This window comes from Lissotriton helveticus, chromosome 6, assembly GCF_964261635.1.
Source record: "Lissotriton helveticus chromosome 6, aLisHel1.1, whole genome shotgun sequence".
Classification (NCBI taxonomy): Eukaryota; Metazoa; Chordata; class Amphibia; order Caudata; family Salamandridae; genus Lissotriton; species Lissotriton helveticus.
Genome location: NC_136067.1, coordinates 732,583,884 through 732,607,523, shown reverse-complemented (window position 1 = coordinate 732,607,523; position 23,640 = coordinate 732,583,884). Strand labels below are relative to the sequence as shown.

General features: G+C 45.1%; 1 protein-coding gene across 3 annotated transcripts in view; it reads right to left on the bottom strand.

Annotated features, from left to right (window-relative positions):
- MMS22L (MMS22 like, DNA repair protein) overlaps positions 1-23,640 on the bottom strand; it is a 602,587-nt gene that overhangs the window by 217,305 nt on the left and 361,642 nt on the right. For all 3 annotated transcript variants that reach the window (XM_078648222.1, XM_078648223.1, XM_078648221.1), the window contains exons 14-15: positions 16,529-16,719; positions 13,811-13,961 (exon numbers count right to left, since the gene is read on the bottom strand). In XM_078648222.1, the coding sequence (XP_078504348.1) occupies positions 13,811-13,961; positions 16,529-16,719 (342 nt within the window). The remainder of the gene's footprint in view (positions 1-13,810; positions 13,962-16,528; positions 16,720-23,640) is intronic.

Genomic DNA, 23,640 nt, shown 5'->3' with positions numbered 1-23,640 from the left:
GTACAACTAACTATATATGGAATTTCAATGGTTTTGTGTGAGTAAAATAAGGTTTTGTAAATGCTAATCCCTAACTATATATGGTCTATAACCTATGTTTTTTTCAGTGAATATATATATATATATATTTAGAAGGTAGGATGACCTGTCAAATCAGTGTACATGTTAACCCATGATTCTTGCATCACACATGAATTCTACAGTTTGAAAGCACTGGTTTTGGCAGACTAGATAAATAGATGTTTGTACACTTCATTTGTTTCAATTGAAAAAAGGAAACCCATTAAGGAGTAGGAGAACAGAGGACAATACCTTCTCAGCAATCGCTCCGTAAGACGTGAATTCCAATAATGCATAGACTCTGCATGATAGTGAATCAACAATAACCATCTAACATTAAGATGCACATTTATTACACCAGTAAAATGATAGAGAAGCTATATTCACCATTTTCTGTGAGAGGGACCAGGTACTCAAGGTGCTCCTATCTGAATCTAAACCCAAAAACAAAGCTGCTGATCAATCCCGGCCGCTTGTCCTACTGGGACAAAAAGTCAGCCATGGGAGACGATAATCAACTGGAGCATACTGATCTCCAGCAGATAGGGTGAATATGTTTGTATAACCAATCCAGTGTAATTTTGCTTAGTTCTGCCCAGAGAGTTTCTGCTCTGGGGGTCTTATGGAGGACTCATTCCTTATAATCTGCATTGTGTGCTGCCGCAGTCAGATTCATCCATTACTTATCGCGAAGTTGAGGGCTCATAAGATGTACTTAATTCCAATTCTGATTCACACTGGAGGTAAACAGTTCCCCAATGAACCAAAAGCACATCCTCTACTTACTGGCTCAGATCCCACTTGTATAATGTCACAACCATCCATCTCAAAGCATCTACTTCCTCTTGCTCATATAGTGCATGGCAATAGTGTTATATGGTTACAAAGGACCGGGGTGAGGAACATCACCATTTGACATGTTCACGTTTAAAGTTGACATCTTTCTTAAACGTTGACTCGACTCACATTTGAATGCACCAATCAGACCCCCCCAGGATATAGCGGCATGGATTAGCAAATTTAACGGCACCAATATGGAAATTTAGCGGCACAAATATGGAAATTTAGCAGCATTTTTGCGGCACTTTATTTTACTCATAATCATTCATTTTCTGCTTTAAAACAATGGAAACTGTTTTAGCAGGGTATTCCACTTTTAAATAGGCCCTGATGTGATGCCATTTCCTTTGATGTCCCCTTCCACTACCCCTAGCATTTTAATGAATTGACGCCCATGCTCTAGTTGGCCATGTTACCCCCTCACCTTCCATGTCCAATGTGCCTGTATTTAAAATATATCTTGATGCGTTGAGACAACCCATACTTTCATATATTAAAGCAACTTCTGAATTAGAAAGGTTTATTCTGTCCTATACGGAGAGACAGGCGGCTAAGCTTAGGTTCGCCTTACTGGATGTGGCCGAAATGGGAATACTGAAATGAGAGTAAAACCCTGTATCTTGTTTTTAATTACACAACAAACAGCCACCTTTTGACCCGGGTTGGCGGATTTACCACCCCCCATGCTGGCAGTCTTACTCCCTCTGACAAGGCAGCTGTTGAAAATTCACCGTATGAAGGATTAACCCGCAGGGTACAGGAGGGTTGTCCACCAAAGTTGCAGCATCCGCCAATGGAAAAAAATACTTTGGAGGGTTTCGGCCTTAATGTTTTATCACCAAAGTGGCTCCTCCCATGGGGGTGCAGATACTCTGTTGAGTAAGATCCAACGCTGAGGAGATTCCACCAGTAACATAGCATAAGTATTTGTTAAGCAAACGTTCACCCAAGGGCACCTTGACCATGAATAACAGATGTTTGTTAACCAACTCCATGGTTTAATTTAATTGACCTCAGAAAGATGAAAGGCTGAGTGGACCCATCGGGATTTGAACCTGTGACTATGAGGACCCAGCCTAACCATGGCCACTGGGAAGGTCACGCGAAGTGGAAATACAAGGTATGCACCACATATCAGCCTGGATTTGGCACAGATTTGGAGCTCCATGACTACCTTTCCATGAAGGCCCACCACTTACTCCCTGCTGACTAACTCCACTGGCCGGATACTGGACCAGCCACAGCAGACTGGTCAGGGGTTCTGCTCCTATGTGGTTAGTGACAGCTAGACATTAGTGGCCCTAAAGGCAGTGCAGGAGGCGTCTACACCGGCTTAGTGCCCCCTTGAGTACACTACACAGGGTGACATCATGGGTGAGCTATCCCTTGCCACCATCCTCATCAGGCTGTTAACCTGAAAGATGTGGCCATCTAAGCATTTTTTTATGCAGGCCAAAGTTTCTTAAAGGTGACTTAGTCGTTCTGTTGGGACAAAATGTAACCTTAGATGAAGGAAACAGTTTGGCATTTAAGTGCAAAGACAAGCCGCCCAGCGGTAGACTGGACTTTAAGTTATCAGCATTTGTGAAGCGCCTTCTACCTTTAGTATTGCGCTGAAGCACTTTCTTAATTGGGGACCTATTTTCAAGGTCTTAGAAATCCATATATCCGTTGTATATGGTTGTTTATTTGCAGAGTGTTACTAGAGTTTTTTTTAAATGTTTTTTGATTTGCATAGGGTTAGTAGAGGTTTGTTTTGGTTGATCAGGCCTGAAGCACGCAATAACGATATGCCGGGTTGCAACCCGATGTTTGTGGAGCACAATGGCTCATTTGATCTCTTTCTGGGTAAACCTAATAAAAGAAATTTAAAACAAAATGGGTTTAATAATTTCGTCTAACAATTAATTAACCTGGGGGTGACAAGAAACTTTCTGCACCGGGTACCACCTGACCTTGCTACGCCACTGGGCCTGGAATGGACAGAATACCGGGATGTTTACTTTCAGTTTCACAAGACACTGAGGGTGAGATCCCTGTCCCTTTGCCTCTGCAACTGCACACTTTTTCAGCATGTTATTGTGAAGTACTAGTTTTGAGGGCATGCAGTAATACACTGATGGTGCACATTACTATAGCGCCTAGTGAACATTCTTTGTGAAACTTTGCCCCGGTAGTGTAAACGTGTCCAAAATCACAAAACAATGATGTAATACGGTCACAAAATTTGCCACCTTACGCAGCATAAATTTGCCTTTTCTTGCCATATAATTTAGTCAACCCTTCCACATATAATGATCGTCGCCCTGTTGCATAATTCCAGTGGCCCTGCCACCTGCAGTATGGTGGACTGGACATCTGTCTTGATTGTGACAGATTAACCTGTCTGCCAAACTCAAAATAAGGTTCTTTCTCTTTCAATCTACATAGGACACATGAATTTCTTAGATTTCAACAAGTGTTCAAAGTCAAGTTCATAAACCTTTCTTCGGGACCAGGTGAAGGGTGAGAAGAGACCGAGGGCGTCTCAGTGAGTGTAATCTCCTATAAACAGTTTTGGCTGTTCATTTGGAAAAGTCGAAAGACGAATATATTAATCCTTCTCATGCTTAGGTCTCAATGTACCTTTGTCGATTTAAATTTGTGCCTCAACGGGTCCCTCATGGGAGTCGAGGAGGCCTACTGCATCCTCCGTGCATGACTTGTGCAGACTCTACCTCTCTTCTCACCCTTCACCTGGTCCTGAAGAAAGCCCATTTGACCCCACCAGGCAACCAAGGGCTGAAACATGTCGACCTTTTTTAATCACTAATCATAGTGTGTGAGAGCCCTAATCACTCTCCTACACACACCAATGAACTTTTTAATACCAAACTCGAATCCAGACCCATTAAAGATATTTATTTGGCTGTACGAGTACTTTTTATAAGACATACCCCACACATCACTGATCACTACTGTTTTAACCAGGGGTAAACCTCCGGCTGGAGGATGCATAACTACTAACCCTGTGATTATGCAAACACGTGATTAAGTAGCGGAGAATCAAGATATACCGCTGTAACGTAAGATCAAACACGTGTATGAGGGTTTTTAATTTGGGACAAATCGGTACGCGACCTGCATACCCAGGTTTTGCAGGACAAGTGATCCTTCCCCATTTGATTTAGAGATATTGAACTTTAAGGAAGCTGAATGGATCACGTCTTCCTTCTCCCTCCACAATTGACTTTTTGTATACTGAATTTTTGGCTGGACGACGAGCAGCCAAAATGGCATCCACCACCTTCGATGGAAGATCAAAACCACTCAGCTGGTTTAGTTTTGTCACAATGCATGGAGTTGTTGATTGTGGCTTTTCAGATGCAACATTCAACCCTCCTGCTGGGACATCAGATCCTCCTGAAGAAGGCAGGTGCAGAGGGTCAGCAGCTTTGAGTGCCAGATCCTTCTGGTCCAATCTGGGACCACCAGAATCGGCTGCGGTTGCTCTTGCCAAACTTTCTTCAGGACCTGCAAATTCAACAGCAGGGGCAGAAATGAGTAGAGGAAGCTAAAATACAATCAAATGCATCCCCTAGAGTCCCCAAGGAATAAAATCCACAGAAGACTAGTATTTTCAGTGGAAGTGAATAGATTTACAGAGGGCACATCCTATCGGATGAACCAACTCTGTGCCACCACTAGATTAGGATGCCACCTGTGATATGCAAAATGACCCATGCTGAGTCTATTTGCCCAGATGTTGAGGGATCTCACTGTCTCACCGTCAGTAAAACCCTGTCAGTAAGACCCTGTGATGGTCCATGCAAAGCCACATATCCTCAAAACACAGTGACAGGACTCTACGCCAACCTGTTTGTTGCAGTACCATTTCGGGGTTGCATAGTCAGCACCTGGTTTTTTTTGCTCTTGATTAAAATGGGGACCAGGCAATTGGTGTGTAGTTCCAGGAGATTAGTGTAATAACGCAACTCCACCAAAAACCAGGGACTGCGGTTAGCCAGGTGACACCCCAACCTAAAGCAGATGCATCTGTTAGCAGCATTTACTCCTGAGGAGGAAGGGAGAAAGGTCTGCCACATGTGACGCTGACAGCCAGTATCCACAACTGAAGATGCTGAGCCTCTTTGTTGGAGATCCAAGTCTTGTCCATGACGCATCCTAAGAAGTCGCATAACCATCAAGACTGGGACAGTAACTCTTGCCTGAAACATCGGGATCAGAGCCCAAGTCAGCACTACAAATACGCTTTCATAAAGAACTGATGAGCCAATGACCTAGGGAATGTGTTCAAGATTCTGAGGTCCATAAAATAACTCATGCTTACTGGGGAACAGGAAGTACCTGGAATAGCAGTCAAGGCCCCTATCGGCCTCCGGTGTAATTTCATTGCTCAATTGCAAGCAACAGCATCACTTTATGGGAAAAAATTGCAGCATGATCTGTGGTGGTTTGATCAAAAAATTCAGGGTCGTGGGATGAGGTGTGCAAAAAGCGGGGATTATAACCCAGAATATGCATGAGAAGGATACATGAGTCTGATGTGATAGCATGCCTTTGGGTAGGTTACAATAGATGTGACTGCCTATTGGCTTCAATTGATCGCTGGAGGGGAAACTTAAGGGGCTTCATGGCAGCGGTGTCGCGTGAAGAGGAAGTGGACGACGGCTGTTGCTGTTGGTACTCTTACCCTACCATCGGCCCTATCCCTGGGGCCAGAAAAGGCTGAACTCTCTGCACAGATTATAAGGGCGGGCTCTCTCAATACCTAAGGCCCCTGGAATATCCTCAGAATCTCCAATACGTTTGGCAAAATTGGCAAGAGGGTGAAAGCAATCCCAAGGAATGAACCAAAGATCTGCAATCCATGAAACATTCCAAGTCGCAATGCGCCTTCTCTCCAAACAGTCGTACCCAGACCAAAGGCATGTCCATAAGTTAATCTTGAATGTCCTTAAAAACACTGTAGTGCATCCAAGCATGACATCTGATGACAAAACCCGGAGCTGTAACCCATCACCCTAATCAGTGATAACCTGAAAAGAGCTAATAACATACTTCACCACCTCCTGCACTGCATTCTAACAGTTGTAACTACCCTACAGCATGGTACATGGATTGCGCAGGCTACAAGACTTCTGGGATTCTCCCAGTGGGACCTGACTGGTAAGTCAACCCTGGGGGATGTCTGGAAGGGTGGTTGCATTGAACACAATTTTACAGCTATTTCCATCTGAGACATGCCCTAGCTGCCTATAGGGAAGAACTCACTGTTGCCACACCATAGCTCCCTGGAAGCCCAATTAGTAATTGACAAACTTGGTAAAGGGGTTATTTGATGACTGTATAAAACATTAGTGGATAACTCAGCCAACCAATTTGCACAGCTCAGGGTGGTGTGGGAGACTGATCTGGGTGTGTTGGAAGCCGGCGAGTGGACAGAAGCCAAAATGGCCCGAGTGTTGGTGATCTCAATACACCTCGGCTCATCCAATTTAAATATTTATATCCATATTACTATAGCCAGCAAGACTGACGTGTGGATAAGGCTGCCAGCCCGGAATGCCTTAGATATGGAGCATCACCTGGCACATTCCACCATACAGTATGGAGATGTCCAGTGCTTCAAAGGTATTAGTTCTCAAAAAAATAGAAAGCTTAGAAAGTTTTGGATCAGCACCTGGACTCTAGGTTTGCCTTCTTGGGACTCATGGAGGATTTTAGTGGCCCACCAGGGTGTTCGTACCTTTGTGGCAATCAGCTACATAATTACTGAGAGAGACATAGCACGCCACAGGCACGACAGTGACATCTGCCCCCTCTAGTTGCAGAGTAGACTAGAGAAATGGGCCACTGTGTCAAATTGGAAGAACTGGTATATAAAGGTAGCGGAGTATGTAGGAAATACATCAAGATATGGCGCCCCTGGCTTGAGGCTACTTCAATAACGTACCTACCCAGAGGAGCTGGTATCCACATACTACTTACTATTCAAAGCATGTATTTTAACTTTATGGCATTCATATGGTTTGTATTACCACAAGGAGAACTAGAACCAGGCAGAGACATTTTTTCTTTTTCCCATTAATGTACTAAAGTGAAAATTAATAAAGAGTTAAAAAATATATATATTTCTGCTGCATAGAAACAAAGGGCTCCAAAAAGGGGAACGCACTCAATAGAAGTCAGCCTAGATGTGTAAGGGCTCAAATTAAATTCATAATCAAATTGTTGAGGAGAATGTGGAGAGGCATCCAGACTGGAGTAGAGATTAGAGTTGAGAACACTGTAGAGATGTCTCCGAGATAAGCCAAAACCACAAGAAAACACTTGCTTGGAAACAGTAGATGTCAGTTTGAAACAGAATGGTGCAGTATTGGAGTTGAATCATGGGCATCATGTACTAAACACTTCTGCATTTGCCAACCCTTTACTTTGCAAAATCAAGGGTTTGCGAAAGCAAAGTGTGATGTACAATGTACATCACAAGCCATTATGGGATTGGAAAAGCATTTTTGATTGGAAAATGGGGTTTGCAACCCATAAATATCACAATTAGGAGGGAGAGTAAAAGGGTGGCCCTTGCCAAGTGCGAGGTGCAATGGCATGTACCAATGGTTTACAAACAGAATTGCAGTCACGAATCCCTGAAACGTTATGGACACCTCAAAGTAACTGATCTCAAAGGGAAATCTGTCCCAGTGGACAGTTTCCCCTATCGGAATCATAGCAGTCAAGCTTGAGAGGAGCAGAAACTGGTCCAGGATAACACTCTATGGAATTGCCGAATAATTTCCAAATGGGAAATTATTTTTTATTATAAAATAGCACCTCTTACATAAATGGACATAAGCTGCTTTATAAAAAATACATTTTTTAAAAACACCTTGTGGAAATGTAAAAGCTTTCCACCTTCCCTGCATTGGTAGCCAATCCCAGAGTGCACATAGCAACCTGCCTTACATTGCATTATAGTGCAAACTATAAGATTTATGTAATCTCTGCAGCGGAGTCTACTCAAGAACACTACAGGATGAAGCCATAACGAAATATCAAATTAATCAATCAATTAATCAGTAAATTTGAAGAGCGCTACTTGTCATCCGTGAGGGTATCCAGGAACAGGAAGGGTCCAGTTGATTAGCCGAATAGCCAGGTCTTCAGGGACTTTCAGAACTCTGGAAGAGATATGGAGGTCTGTAGAGGAAAGGGTTCCATTTCTTTGCTGCTAGTAAGGAGAAGGACCCACCTCTGCAACTACTATGCCGATGAGGGGCTTGAGGATTAGAGGAAGAGACACGGAGTGGAGGTGTCTAGTGGGTTGATGGTAGTTCAGGTGGTGGTTCAAGTAGGCTGGTCCGCAGTTGTGTAGGGCTTTGAATGCGTGGGTCAGGTGCTTGAACTGGCATCATTTCTGTACAGGGAGCCAGTGGAGTTCCCTGACGTAGGGGGTGATGTGGGTTTGTCTAGAGAGATCAAGGATGAGTCTGGCTGTAGTGGTCTGTAGTCATTTGAGGAGGTGAGCTGCAATTCCTGCATAGAGGGCGTTGCCATAGTCTAGTCGGCTGGAGATGGTGCATCTTGAATTTTGGAGTAGCCATTTAAATATCTTATGAAGCATGCGGAGGATGAAGAAGCAGGCGGAGAAGGGTGAGTTGACTTGAGTCGTCATGGTTAGTTTGTTGTCCAGAATGATGTTCCTAGCGTGGTCAGTGGGGGTACGAGTTCTGAGGGCCACCAGGAAGCGTCCCATGGTAAGCTTTTGCTCCGGAAAATCAGTAGCTCTGTCTTGTCCGTGTTGAGCTTCAGGCAGTTGTCCTTCAACCAGTTGGCGACGTCTGTCATGCAATTGTGGAAGTTGGTCTTGGTGTTGGTGGTGTCTTCGGAGAGGATGAGCTATGTGTCGTCAGTGTAGGATATGATGTTGAGTCCATGGGTTTTGGAGATGTTGGCCAAAAGTGTCATATGAAGAGGGTGAGGCTGAGTGAGGATCCTTAGGGCACTCCACAGATGATTTCCTTGGGTTCATCGGAGAAGGCGGACTTTTTGCGTTCTTTCAGTGAGGAAAGAGGTGATACATCTGAGAGCAGCTCCTTGGATGCCTATGTTGTGCAGCCCTGTGAGGAGTGTCTGTTGCAGACCACATCGAAGGCTGCTGAGAAGTCTCGCAGGATCAGAGCCACAGTCTTGCCTCAGTCCAGCAGGGTTCAGATGTTGTCAGTAGCCGCTGTTAGGGCTGTCTAGGTGCTGTGGTGGCTGCGGAATTTGGATTGGGAGGAGTCTAATAGGAAGTTCAGTTACAGATGTGAGGAGAGTTGTCAGCTGATGGCTTTTTCTAATACTTTCGCTGGGAACGTGAGCAGGGAGCTCAGCTGGCAGTGTGCTAACAAGCTTGTTTGCTGGACTGTGTGGGTGTTGTTTCCAATGGAAGCAACGCTGTCTGCGCAGTTGGTGATGCAAATTCTGAAGTTTCTGGCATTCTGGTCTAGGTTTTTGAAGGGTATGAAGTGGGTGGTGTTGAGGTCGTTGATCCATGTGTCCTTTGAGACTTTGCTCCAGCTGCGCAGGTGGGAGGGGGGCGGGGGGGGGGGCGTTGGGCAGACTGGAGGCGGAGGGCATGAGCTGGTGAAGTTGAAGTGAATGATGGAGTGGTCGGCCTAAGTGGGTTCCATGGTGTGGCTGTACATGATGCGGTCGCTGGAGGGGACAATGGGGTCTAGCATGTGACCCGTGGGGATGTTGGTGACTTGGGTGAGTCTGATGTTGTTCATGCTGTGAAGGAGGTTGGTAGTGGTGTTGTCATTGTGGTCCTCAAGATGTACGTTGAGGTCGCAGAGGAGAATGTAGTTGTTGGACTCTATGGTGAGGGGGCAATGAAGTTGGTGATGAAGTTGTAAATGGCTGACGTGGTCCTGGAGAACAGTAGGCGAGGGTGACCCCGATGGTGAGCGGTGGTGTCACTGGATCATGCTGGAACAAGCAGGTACTGGGGACCACAGGAAAGTGGCTGGCTAGGTGCCCAGGTGCGGTCAAGCAGCACCCTGCATTAAGTAGGTCCTGGGGTGGGCAGGACTTCTGATGGTGGGAAGAAGGGTGAGCAGGAAAACTCTGGCAGCAGAGGTGTTCAGGTGCCTATTCAGGCTCTTGAAAGGAAGAGTGATGCTTGAATACACTTGGAAGGGGTAAAGTACCTCATGAAGTCTTGAGCCCACAACTGAAGAGGAAGATCTATGTAGAAGCAAAGAGGTCTTGTGACTGCGCCACAATGAGAAGTGAGTGTGCAAGAAAAGTCGACCTTGAAAAGGAACTGTTGTTTCTTGTGATGCATGGTTTGCTCAATGCAAGAGGAGGTTCTCTTCCTTTCCTTGATGCCTTGTTACATGGAACAGGACAGAAACTTTTAACACCAGAACTCAGTCGACATGCATATAACTTTCCACTGTCACCGTGCCTTGGGCAGTAGAAGCAGTCCTCAAAGTCTGTCTCATGGTCGGAGGGTGGTCACTCTGTATGGCAGATATGTCACTTCTCCTAAGGCTTTTACTGCTCTGCCGCATAGGCAAATACCATTGCCACCTGGTGTTCATGTCTGGAATTGAAGAGTTTTCTGGATTTGCTCTGACCCTAGGGGACATTCGAAAGATAATCTCTCTTTGACCAGAAGTCTCCATTAGAAAAAATGTATCTGAATATACAAGGTGGAATGGACGGGATGCCTACTGACAGACAACCAGAGTGTGCTTTTTTCACACAGACCAAGAGCAAGAATAGCTGTAACGACGGAGGACAGGATATCGAAGATGGTCCACAGGCTCTGCAGGAAGGCGGGGGGGCAGCCCGTCCATGCCCTCCGGCGGCACCAGGGGCACCGCCGGCGGGGGTCCGAACTCAGAGCAGCAGCCATGGAGACCCGGGCCAGGGGACTCCAGGGGCACCGGCTGGAGGGGGTCCGAGCTCAGAGCAACAGCCATGGAGCCCCGGGCCAGGGGACTCGCCCCCTTCCGACCCCGGAGACGCCGCCTGCATCTGGAGCAGGCGAGGGAGAGGAGGCGCTGCTACACGAAGCTCCAAGGAAGATGCACAGCCTTCCACCCGGGGCAACTTTCTTCCCACATGAAATTCTGTTGATCGCTCTGGTGAGAGGCCTCCTCCTCCATTCCTTTAAACTTTGTTTTTGACTTTGCTGACTCCCGTTCTGCGAACAGCTGCCTTGGCGCCTGTGGTCTTTCTTCCCTGATCCCTGGTCTCCGGTTCGAACTCCTCTGCCCCAGCTCCGTATGGACGATGAGGCTGTGACTTTGCTGCAGACTGCCTTTCTCCCCCCGGACTTGCTGGCTATGGCAGCCCTCTTCCTGGACTTTCGGACTTGGACCTTTGTGCTCCCCGCCATTTTCTTTTTATGACTCGCTTCTTCTTCTACCTTTCTCCTCCGCCATTTTAGCAATGTCTGACCTCCCCCTCTGTCCTAGCGACCTTTCTATTGTCTCTCCTGTTGCCTCTGACACACTCCTCGCTGTCTTACTCGTTACTATCTGCTTCCCTCTCTCATTTGACTCACTTTCCTGCCCTTCTCTGTTCCTCCCTTGGTGCTGTGACTGCATCCCCCCTCCGACCCCACTTACTGGAACTCTGCTTTTCTGTATATAGAGATAACTCTAATCACTAGTATTTGCAGTAGACCTTTGTACTCTCTACCAGTCCTATGTGACTCTTAGAGTATATCCATCCGTAGCCCTTCCCTATGTATATAGAGATAACTCTAATCACCAGTCTCTTCTTTGTGTGACTTTACATCTTGTACATTTGCACTTTTTTCCGTTTGTATCTTTTATGTAATGCATGTAATCCTTAGTCCTTATGTTTTGCAACTGGTTCTTATGTAAAGCGCTCTGACACCTTCGGGTAAAGTTTGCGCTATATAAAATCGCATTAAATAAATAAATAAAATGTTGGGGAAAGACAATTCAATCAACTCACACCGTCTATATTTTGCAAGTTAACAGACATTCTGAGGCAAGAGAAATTAACTAGGGATTATGTGATATAGCTCCCCATCCCCGAGAAGGGAGATAGGTGCAGAACTAAGGAATCTAGCTAAAAGAATATGTCTGTATTCTCAAAGAAAACAGTTATGACCAACCCATGTTTCAGGTCACTGTTTAAGAACTTAACTTTACTTTAAGCTTGCATTTCAGCCTTTCAAAAACAAAGTAACTCTGAAATGCAAGCTGACAGCTGAAGACAGACATGACTATTTGCAGAGGGATTACTTCTAAATCTTGAACTGATAAATATTTGAAGTCACATGTGGAAATTTGAGAAAATATGGAGCCACTGGAAGCAATACAGGGGAACAATGAATCCACTAGAGTTGGGGGCTGGAGAGGAGACTGAAACTTTGGAAGAGAGGTAAAAGGGGAGGTGCAGCGGACTCTATCCCTGCTCTTCATAAGGGTTGAATACGCCAAAGCTGATGTTGTACTACAACCATACCAAACTATACCAAAATGTGGTATATGCAATTGCTGTGTATCTTGACCAACTGTAAAATAAAATAAATGTTTTAAAAACATATTTGAAGTCACCCTTGAGGCTGAAGCCGGCATTTTACTTACTTTTTTTTAAATTACATAATACATAATTTCTTAGCTTTGTCTGTGATATGAATCACAGTTGCCTTGAAGGTCAAGTGAAAGGGACTAGCATGCTCTGGGGTAGGGACATGCATCACATGTGTTGAAGCTTTCTCTCCAAAATTGATTTTGCCATACTAACGACCATCTGCAATAGTTCCAGTCATCTAGCATTTCACGTGCATTAAACTGTTGAAAACAAAAACTAGGAGAAAAAAATGGGAGCGAAATGTAAGGGGTAGATATCACCAAGCAGGCTGAACTACAGCTGGACACCCTGCAGAGGAAAGTGTCATGGTTATCACCTGGAGGAGTCCTGATTCCTTAACGACTGAGATCGCTCTTAGGGAAGGCTGAAAGGTAGTGAGATCTGGGTGCAATATGTACCCAGCTGGCTGCGAACCTAGATGTTACTCATGTGTCTGCTTTAATTGGATGACATAATGAAAACAGAAATACTCTGTATTAAAAGTGATACTAGGAAATACAAAGTTGAATGTGAGGTTTTGCAAAAGAATAAACGGTGGACCCAAAGTTTTTTTTAGCCAGAAGCCGCAGCCTATGCTCTGACCGACTGTCAGAGATGCTGAATACCAAGGTACCCTGCTTTTCTTTCCACCTCCTGCCGCTTTCATCCACCGCCATACACCCCCTGCCCTTTTATCTCACTCATGCACATTTTTCATCCTTGTTTTCTCTCTTTGTTACTAATTTCGTATCTTCCTCTTCCTTCTTTCCGACTTTCATGTCCTCTTCTCTCTTGCTCTGGGTCAAAGTCTGATGAGTAAAAATAAGTACCAGTCCCCAAAAATTTGTGCTGGTGGACCCCACCTGCAACCACTGGTTCAAACTAAGCACTGAATAAGAGCGACGTCTTCGTACAAATTGCAGTGACGTCAAGTAATCACATATTTCCCGTCACAATCAGTAAGAACATAATCTGTCATTCAAAATGGCAATAATCAGTCTTGCAACTTACTGTCCGAAAGATAAATTGCCTTGTAAAGCAGACAGATGCTTAACTGTCAACATTCATCACCCAAATGTATATTTCACACTGTTTATAAGTTGTGTACACGAGGAAAAGAGCATTGTGTAAGTGAGGCACATTTTTAGTTCGGACCTCTTAATTTCTCCAGAGGAAGCAAAAAGGAAATACACTGATCAATCTTAAAGTGTGACTGAAGTTTAGCACTGCACAAATCATGAGTCTGTTTTATGATCTTAAAGCTGCAGAGCACTAGAAATATTCCGGAAGAATTCGAATTGCCTACCTGTTTTGTATGAGGTGACTTAGATATCTAGATGCCAGCTGAGGACACACCATGTCATCCCACCCAAACAGCTGCATCATTGACAGAACCGGGTGGGGCTGGAGATCAGATGGAGCTGTACTCGGCAAGTCCAGAGCCAGCAACGCAAATCCTGATTGCAGAAAAAAGAAGGGGCAAGAAAGAGGAATATCGTCAAGTACATGAATAAGACAATCATGCATAGTGTTAAGTATGTGGAAAGTGTAGACGAATATTTCAAAAAGACAAAAAGAATCTCCATTTTGGTCGTGTCCAAAAATCCACCCATTCAAATACGTCTCCTTCTTCCGCGTAGCGTCTTGATTATAGACTGGTTTCCAGCTCAGGTGTGGATACTTTTTTTTACATTTTCATGAGTTCACATAATTTTTTTTTTATTTTTTATTAAAGACGCCTAGACTAAAAGTGAGTCACATTTTTACGCAAGAAGGTATATACAATGACAGCACACAAAATGTAACAACAATCTGCAAAACAGTGCAGAGTTGAAATACAATCCTTTTTCAATATCATCTCATTGTTAGTGTGTGCAACAGACAGCTGACATTGTCTGCAGGCCCCGTTAATGTGTCCCAAACTACCAAAGCCATTGCATGTCATGGATGGTTAACTGCATCTGAAACGCAGTTGCAGGTGGAGTAGCAACAATGACCTTCTGCTCCACAATGTTAAGCTCGTGGACTAATAGCGCTTACCTGTGTCTATTTTGTGTATTACAGCCAAGCCAGGATGTGCTGGGCTTTGCCAAATGCTTGTTGTGTGTACATGATGGTCAATCTCTTGTTTTTTTTTTTGTTTTTTTTTTACAGATTCGACATAATTAAACTTAGATGGTGTAAAGAATATGGGGAAAAACAAAATCGTTTTTAAATAATGTGGCTTTTGGGGCTACCAAATTCAGGTAGCTTTCTAGCACCTTGCTACATGAACGGTGCATTCATAGATGCGAGAGAGCCAGGTAGTTTAATGGATATGAGTATTGATGAGGGAAGCAGGAGTACAGTAGGTAGCAAGAAGATGTATTTTTCCTCAGCAAAAAGAGCAATGATGGGAACCTGAGAGCGAGAAAATTATAAATGCTGAAAGCTAAGAATGGCTGTGAAGGTTAGGACGAAGAAACTGTACAGGACCCTGTGTTTAGAAGAGAGAAAGCCTGCCTTATGTAAATATGCAGTGGTATGGCATTTGTGTGGCAGGCTGAATAGGATAGGTGTACCAAAATTGAGAATTTTGTCAAAGGGAATGAAGAAATGTTGGGAGGGTGTTGCAATGACCTAAATCATTAATTACAGACATGTTCTTTTCTCAGACGTTTGGTTGTGGGGTAGAGAAGGCACTGCAGCAGTTTCCAAATGTTAAGCAGGTAGAATGCATGCACAGTGGCTGTGGGGGCAACAATGCTACTCGCATACTTGGGCCTGCTATGACACCTAGGTTCCAGGTTGAGGAAGTAGGCGAACACGTGAAGGAAAAAGCGCATTCGTTTTCAAAACAAAAGGGCATAAGAGGGAGAGAAAGACCATCCCATGGCTGGATAGCAGCGATGGAGAAAGATATTTTGGATCAGAAGAGAAGAAAGAGGAGAAGAAATGTGCATTTTCATATTCATGTGTTGAGAACCCAAAGCACAAGATGTTGTCGCCAAGGGAAATGATCCAAAGGGAAGAAAGGAGCCTTGGGAGGGACTAATCGGTAAGGTGGGTGGGGGTCAGTGGTGAAGTGCCAAAGCACCAGGAGACAGAGAAAGATCAATCAGCGAGGCAGGCTGAGGACTACTCTGAAGCCCAACCATTCGTACCCAGCAAGAGGTGTTGAGAGCCATGTTGGGTGGTGAACCGTAGCCAAGTTTTGGGGAGAGGATGTGGCCTAACGGCAAGTGCGGTCGATCCCAAATCTGGGGAACCGGGTTCGAGCCTTGGCAAGGACGTGCCACATCCTGTGATTCTGGGTAAATCACAATCTCCCCGTGCCTAACAAAAAATGCATGTGTCAGTCTGTAATGCAACTGGTGCTCGTGTAAAGCGCTCTGATACCTCATACCTTCGGGTCTAGTTCAAGCTATATAAAACTCCGTGGGAGGGGGTGTTTTCTGCCTCTTATTATGTTGATGCTACACGCATGAACCAATCTGGTTACTTCAAGCGGAACACCACATGGGTATGAGTCGTATGACGGAGGCAGAAGACGTATAAGTGTCACAGTTTATTCCTTAAGTTAATAGTATAAATATATCCCACACCAGGAGCGGTGGGGGTTGTTCATCTCAGCCTCAGGTACCCACGGACCACCCACCCAAAGAGTTTCCACATAGAAGATTCACGGGCTAATAGTATCAAACAGACACTGGACAACAAACAGACAAGACGACACGCAGTCTTATCTCTACATAACCAGCGTACGCTCATCTTGGGTGTGAGTAAAAGGGGACAAGACGTTTTCATCGCTACATGTGATGCATACGATGAAATGTTGTTGGTGCTTTCTAAGTGCTGCTTTCATAATCACAGCATTTGTCTGCGTGCAAACACACACAGAAAAAAACACATAAAGGTATTAAAAATTGGGCTATGTAAACTACCGCAGTGTGAATATGGGCACGGGAAAGTGAAATCATTAAGCAACAAAAAAATGAATACAGAAAACATCACTTTAAGAGAAAACTGTGAAACTTAAACAGACCTGCAGCTGTATCTGCAAGTTGAGGAGGGGGTGTCTGCGACAATCTCAGAGTCTTCAGGTAGGGAAAGAAATTCTTCCATAGTTCACTGGCACCAGCTAGGTGGCGCTCTTTCACAACAGACAAAGGTTGTTGATGTTGAAGTCCTGCATCCCCCACCTTCAGTCCCAGACTGGTGCGTTCATGAACACTTCTGGAAAAACAAAAAACAAAACTGCATCTCTAATATATAGTCAAGCAAAGACAACTATAATCACATCTAAGTTTATTTTTTTTTACCTTAACACGAGGCAATTTAATTTGACTTTTCCTTTGAAAAGCCTTCCGCTTTGCAATGTGGCATTTGATGGGAAAATGTTAACATATCACGTTGCAATAGCGTTAAGGCATTGCAGAAGTCCAATCTAAAAAAAAAGTAATCGACATGTGGCTACAGCTCGGGTTTGAATTTTTCATCAGTTAACTTGGAAATTGTTTTTAAAAGTCGTATGTATGCGTGGATTTTGTGAGATAGTATAGTAAGAAGGAGATGGGTATATAGTCTGGAACCAGGCCCTCGAGAAAACTGGAAGGGACTTCCACAGAGCTCTAAACGGGACAGGGCTTACCTAGTCGGAGCTTGGGCTAAGTAAAATTAGCTTCGACAAAGCAAAACAAGCTTTGGCAAAACAAAGTTTTCGCCGCTGCCAACCAACTGGCTTTTTGCCACTGCTGGTCTTTTTCACATTTACAGATGGCCTGCGTAAGTGTGTGTGCACACATGCACTGCTGACATCTTGGAACCGTTTTTCTTTTGTTACAAGAACAATAATTCCAAGGTGTGAGAAGTTGGCCTGGCATATGATGTCCACTATTCTAGTGGGCACCTTGCACCAGTCCAAACGACCCTTATTGATGGTAGGTTTAGACAACCTTTATAGAAAGCTATCCTAGTGGTAGCTGTGGAGAGCAGCCTTCAGGCTAAGACTTGAAGGAATGTAAAGCAGCAATACAAGAACTATACAAGTACAATACAAGAACTTAAATAGCACACAGTAAATTAGCCCAGTATACGTTTTGTCCTAGGGGCCTCACAAACCATATACTAAAAAAGTGGTATAAGTACCGCTCTCAACATAGAGACAAGGTCTAAGGCCTGTAGAACCGATGGGGCAACCAGGAACCACCTATGGTAGGAATGCAGGAGACCCACAAGGACGCGTGCAGTGTCTAAACACAGCCGTGAATCACCATTGACTTCTATGGAGAAAGTTAGAGTTAGATTTTTAAAGAATAGGGACACTTAAGAGTGGACTACTGTAAAACCTTTTCAGTAATGGACACTTCGAGAGCCAAGACCGACGGGAGCACCAAAGTACTCAACAAGGAAAGCCGGGTGCATAGGTGTCTTTTCGTGTCGGGTTTCGTTGTCGTTTCCAATGGAGAGTTGCAAAGAAGTGCTGCAGGCGACCAGGAGAAGAGTGTCCGATGGATCCAAGGGTGGATCGGAGATCTAAAGAACCTGAAACCAGAGGAGACAGAGTCTGGGTCACTAGCCAGTGACCAGGAAGGTGACAAGAAGGTGCCAGCCGATGTCGGTGATTTCAGGTGATGTAGGTGAAGCTTGACTCTTCAGCCACGAGGTCCAGGAGGCGTCGACAACAACCAGGAGCTGGATTCGAGCTGTCCCACGTCAGATGTCGAGTGCTGCAGCGCCGGTATCTGGATTGGACCCAACAAGCCTTGGCAAGAGCAACCCACGCAAGATGACCAGATTAGCTTCGGAGCAGACCAGCAAGGTCTGAGGGAGTCACCCCCCCATTGGAGGGGAGTCAGGGCACGTCTAGAGCAAACAGGGAAGCCCAAGAAACAAAGTAGATTCCTTTGTGGGGACCCACTAGTCGACGGATCAGGGATCGCGAAGGGGCCTCGAGCAGGAATGCAGGAAGCGTGCCCACGGAACACTCGCGGAGTGTAGGCCTCCAAGCTTCGGTGCAAAAGGTGCTCAGGGCTTGGACTACAAGTAGCCCAATGCACAACTTTGGGAATGCTCGGGAAGTCAATGCACTAGCAAATGTGCTGGATGTCCAGGAGTTACGGTCCCACGTCTCTTGTGATGGCAACAGGTCTCAGATTTGCTGGGGACTCGTGTCGGCCTCGGAGATGTCTGGAAGTCGTGTCCTGTGTCGCAGATTCTTCGGGATCCAGCGGGAGCCTCGAAAATGCAGACCGGCAAGATGCTTCTTTGGTGCCTGTTTGAACATGGGAGCCACTCTTTGACCCCAAGGGAGATTTCTTCAGTCTTCCAGTCGAAATGGACTGTCGAAGGTCCAAGATGTATGTTGCAGAGTTTCGTCCAGGGTAATCTTAAGTCCTAGGGACTGGGTTCCTATACTTATACTAAGTTTAGGGAATAGACTAACTCTAAGATCCAACCTATGGGAGGGCCTGGGTACACCACTTCCCCTTTGTCCAGTTTCTCGCCAGAGCTGGGGCTGAGTGCCCCAGCAACCGGTTTGAACTGGAAAATGCATGGGTACACCTTGTGTGCCCCAGGCACTGTCTGAAAAGCATTCACTGAATGCACCCACCCTGCCCCAATACATTAAAGCCTGTCTGGGGACGTGCTGGCAACTCCCTAGACGGGAAACCTATTGTTCAGGCCTCCCCTGCTGGAGTTTAGTCTAGCAGCAGGAGGTCAGACTCGTGTCTGTTGCAGCAGCCATTTAGTGATGCTGGGGCTCTGCTTAACTTCTACCGGTTAGACCAGTGTGTACATGTCTTCTCCCTCTAGAAGGGTGGAATGCAACCCCCGCCGCCAGAACTTGTGGGAAGGCTGTATTCCAAAGTGTTTGACACCAAACACGACATGTTTTGAAGCAGCCATTCCAAAGTTGGCATTCACTACGAGGCTATAATACACTTAAGAGTATGTGGTATGGCTGTATCATGAAACAGCTATAAGAAAGGGATTCCGAAAGCTGCAGAGGGGCTCAGCTCATGCTTGGGCACCCTCTCACACAAAACCAAACACTCTGCCTTCAGGATTGTCAAGGCCTGCCATAGGTATATTATATGTAGAATATATATATATATGTAGTATATATATATATATAACTGTGATTGTGGCTTGGGCGTTGGGGGTCTGAGGAAATCTTTCACACGCAACATACGGACGGCACCCGCCACTACATGGCCCCTCCTCACAAGGCATTTGAAGCACGCATTTGAAGCGCATCACTCACCCTGTTACTTTGACATTTTCCTGCTGCATGCTGGTTACTGTGGTCCCATACTGGAGCACAGCTGCCATGAGTTAACAGGATCAGCTGCTCCCTTACTTATGGGAGGGCCTATGAACTACATGAGGAGGGAGAAGGTACAATCCGGTGGCGTAAGGCGTCTGAGGAAGGCTAATGTAGCTGAAATGCATCACGCAGCGCCACAGAGTGAGAATTAAAGATTTCTGACGGATTCCCCTGGTGTCCTTGGTCTACTTTTATCAAAGTGGTCTTTCTTCGCATTTTTACGTGCCTGCCAGGAGCACGTTCCAAGGAGCCGTCCAGCAAAGAGTCTCGGGTTTTAGCTGGCAACGAACTCTGTTTTTATCAAGGAATCGATTACCCCGAGACCGCCACGAGAACAGGCCATGCAAGCGGCTGCTGTCAGGAGGCAGCCTGTGACTTCACGGGGGGGAGTGCTCACTGCAGTTGCTCTCCACGGCCCGGCCTGAACTGTGATTGTGGCTTGGGTGTTGGGGGTCTGAGGAAATCTTTCACACGGCACATACGGACGGCACCCGCCACTACATGGCCCACCCTCACAAGGCATTTCAAGCGCGCATTTGAAGCGCATCACTCACCCTGTTACTTTGACATTTTCCTGCTGCATGCTGGTTACTGTGGCCCCATACTGGAGCACAGCTGCCATGAGTTAACAGGATCAGCTGCTCCCTTACTTATGGGAGGGCCTATGAACTACGTGAGGAGGGAGAAGGTACAATCCGGTGGCGTAAGGCGTCTGAGGAAGGCTAATGTAGCTGAAATGCATCACGCAGCGCCACAGAGTGAGAATTAAAGATTTCTGACAGATTCCCCTAGTGTCCTTGGTCTACTTTTATCAAAGATATATATATATATATATATATATATATATATATATATATATATATATATATATATATATATATATATATATATATATATATATATAGTGCCATTTTGGAAGGCTTTCCAGAAGTGGCATAATACATGCTTCAGCCCCTAGTAGGCATCTGGGGTACCTATGCCCTTGGTACCTAGGGTACCATATACTGGGGACTCACAAGGGTAACCCAGTAACCAATCTGGAATGTACCTAATGTACAGGCAATCAATTTAGAGAGGAAGCAGCTAGGCTGGGGTCCTGGTTAGGAGGGCCCCAGCCAGACTGAAGTCGATAAATCAGTGAAACACAGCCAAAAGTGTGGGTAACCATAGTAAGCAGATCCTTCTCTCCTACACAAGGTATTTTGCATTTGGGTGCACACTTGTGCAATGATGTTTCTTAAAACACATGAGAAGTCATTCCAAGTTAGCTGCTGCGCACCTAAAGGCAAGTCAACTTGAAAGCAATTTACAAATGAACAAAACACCAGCTGAAACAGTATTGGACAGTGGTGAGAGCACGAAGGAAATTGGTGGCAAGAGGGCATGGGAGACGACTAATAATTGATAAAGAGAACGGGTGCAAACGAAGGGACAAGGAGGAAGAGACCGAGAAATAGAAAAGAGTTCCCCATGCATTGTAATGCAAGGGTCTGACATCATAAGTCAAAAGGTACAGCTCGTTCAATCAAAAGACGGCAAAATCAAAATGCTCTTTAACAGGACACACTCATAAATTGGAGTAAAGCCCTCGAAAAAGGAGCAGGTAAAGGGGATGGAGAAGAAAGTCATTGAACCATGAAGAAGGGTAGACACAAAGCCCACTCAAAATATATATTAGATTTTTAAAAAAGTCTATTTTCCAAGAAAGTGAAACTGTGAGCGAAACTTAAAAAATATGGCCACTGAACTACAGCCCTATCTCCTTCTGTCCTCCGCCGGCTGAAGAAGCAAAAATGGTACCCGCCTGCCTGTCGCACACAGGAACTACAACCCAATTTCATCAGAAGTCCCCTCTCTGGCACAAGGGTGGCAACAAGGCTGTATAATCTGTGCTTAGCATAGTGTGCAGCCCGACTTGTATTTTGCTGCTTCTGTCATTGCATCTAGATAGATAAATGATACAACAAGAAACATCACACCTACAACAAGTCAGTACTATTGGCTTTGTCAATGGTTGTAAGTTACATAAGATAAATTAGCAGCGGCTATAGCTTGTATATAATGTTGAAAAAGCTTCCACTTGAAGGCCTGGTGACCATGGCAATGTTGCTGCTCCTGAGTTTCAGCACAGAGAAGGGAAATCCAGAGAAAAAATGACTCTCTTTAAAGGATGTCCCTTCCCCTACAACACTCACCTGGCATGACGTCATGCCGTAACTTCTCCACTAGTGAGAAGTGAGCAGTGTGAGCACATGCACATCGATGTCCCTGCTGTTACTGCAGTCCGGAAAAAAACGGACCGCCTGTGCCAGGGCACGAAACAGAGCCCGATAGAGACCAGTTTCGAGACCTCGTTTAACCTCTACCGCGCTAGCGGGTTTTCCCGCTGTGCGCTGAAATTTGAAAATCGCGCGTAACGTGACAAAGCCAGCTCGTCGTCCGCGTAGCGCAGGTAACACCCATGACGAGCTGGCTTTGTCATCAGCGCTGAAGGGGTTAAAAAACCTGCCTGATCTCAGCACCGAAGAGACCCGGCCCACTTAAAGACTTGTATATACAAGAGCTTGGTAAGTGCACACTGGGGTCGGCATAGAAGTGCATGCGTGGGTGTGTGTATTCAGACATTGGTATGTGGCCATGCATGGCAGGGTGGTATATGTGTGTGGTTTTAGCATCCTTGTGGAAGATGCATGTGCGTTCTGGGGATATTTGCACATGCAGGACAGGACTCCAGGTACAGGTGGGTTTATATTCACACAGGGATATTCAAATGTACATTGACAAGGGGGGGTGGAGAAAATATGCCTAAACGTGGGGACGAGCCTGCAGTGTTTACACAAATGATGTTTCTTCAAATGGACACCTGAGTAACTTTACTATACAGTTAATTAAAACCGTAACATACAAACATCATATTGGTACTTAATTAAATTAAGGATAAAAAGTTGAATACACATTATAAAATTTAACAGAACGAGATAAATAACAATTCCAAAACAGTGTTTCAGGTTGATGTCAATATATCAGAATTAGCCATTTAGCGCCAAAAGGGAAGTGTGTAATGCAGAGGCAATAACAAAGTGTCCCAATGCTTGTTACAGATACCGATAGCTAACTTTCATCAAAGTTCATTTGTGCAATATAAAATAGAATTTGAGATTGATTCTGCGGCTCTAACTAGGCTATCTCTGTAAGTGCGTTGTTAATCCCTGCAAGGAGATATGATTTAGCCCCCTTAGGCTCATGTTCTATGTCTATTTCTTAGTGCTGGGCTGAATGCAGGGAAGTTAAAATAATATAACAAACTTCCCAGCCCTTGCTAGAACTTGAGCTGAATTATAACTGAAGCACAAATCAGATGCTTCCCTGCAATGCCTCAGTAACTTATCCGGATAGACTGGGACCAATAGACGTCGACGGTTGTTAGCAAGAGGACAGCAACATAGAAGATGTAACCAGGACTCATGTGGATAATTACAGAGCCGACACCAGAGTATATCGCCCATGTTGCATGCACTAGAACCTATTTTTTGTTGCAGTTCTATTTAGTGCGAACTCGACCGTAAGGCATTTGAGCTTTTACATGAGCACCAGTTGCATTAAAGGCGGACATGCTCATCTTTGGTAGGTACGGGGGCATTAACTGGCACATGCATCAACATTGGAGTTAGCGATTCCTTAATTGCGAAAAATAAGGAATCGCAATTAAGGAATCGCAAACTGCAATGCATTAAAAAAATCGCTAAATAAATTGAGATTTCTCAAAATTCCTTAATTGCGATTCTCAATTTAAGAATCGCAATTAAGGAATCCCTTCCCATTCATTC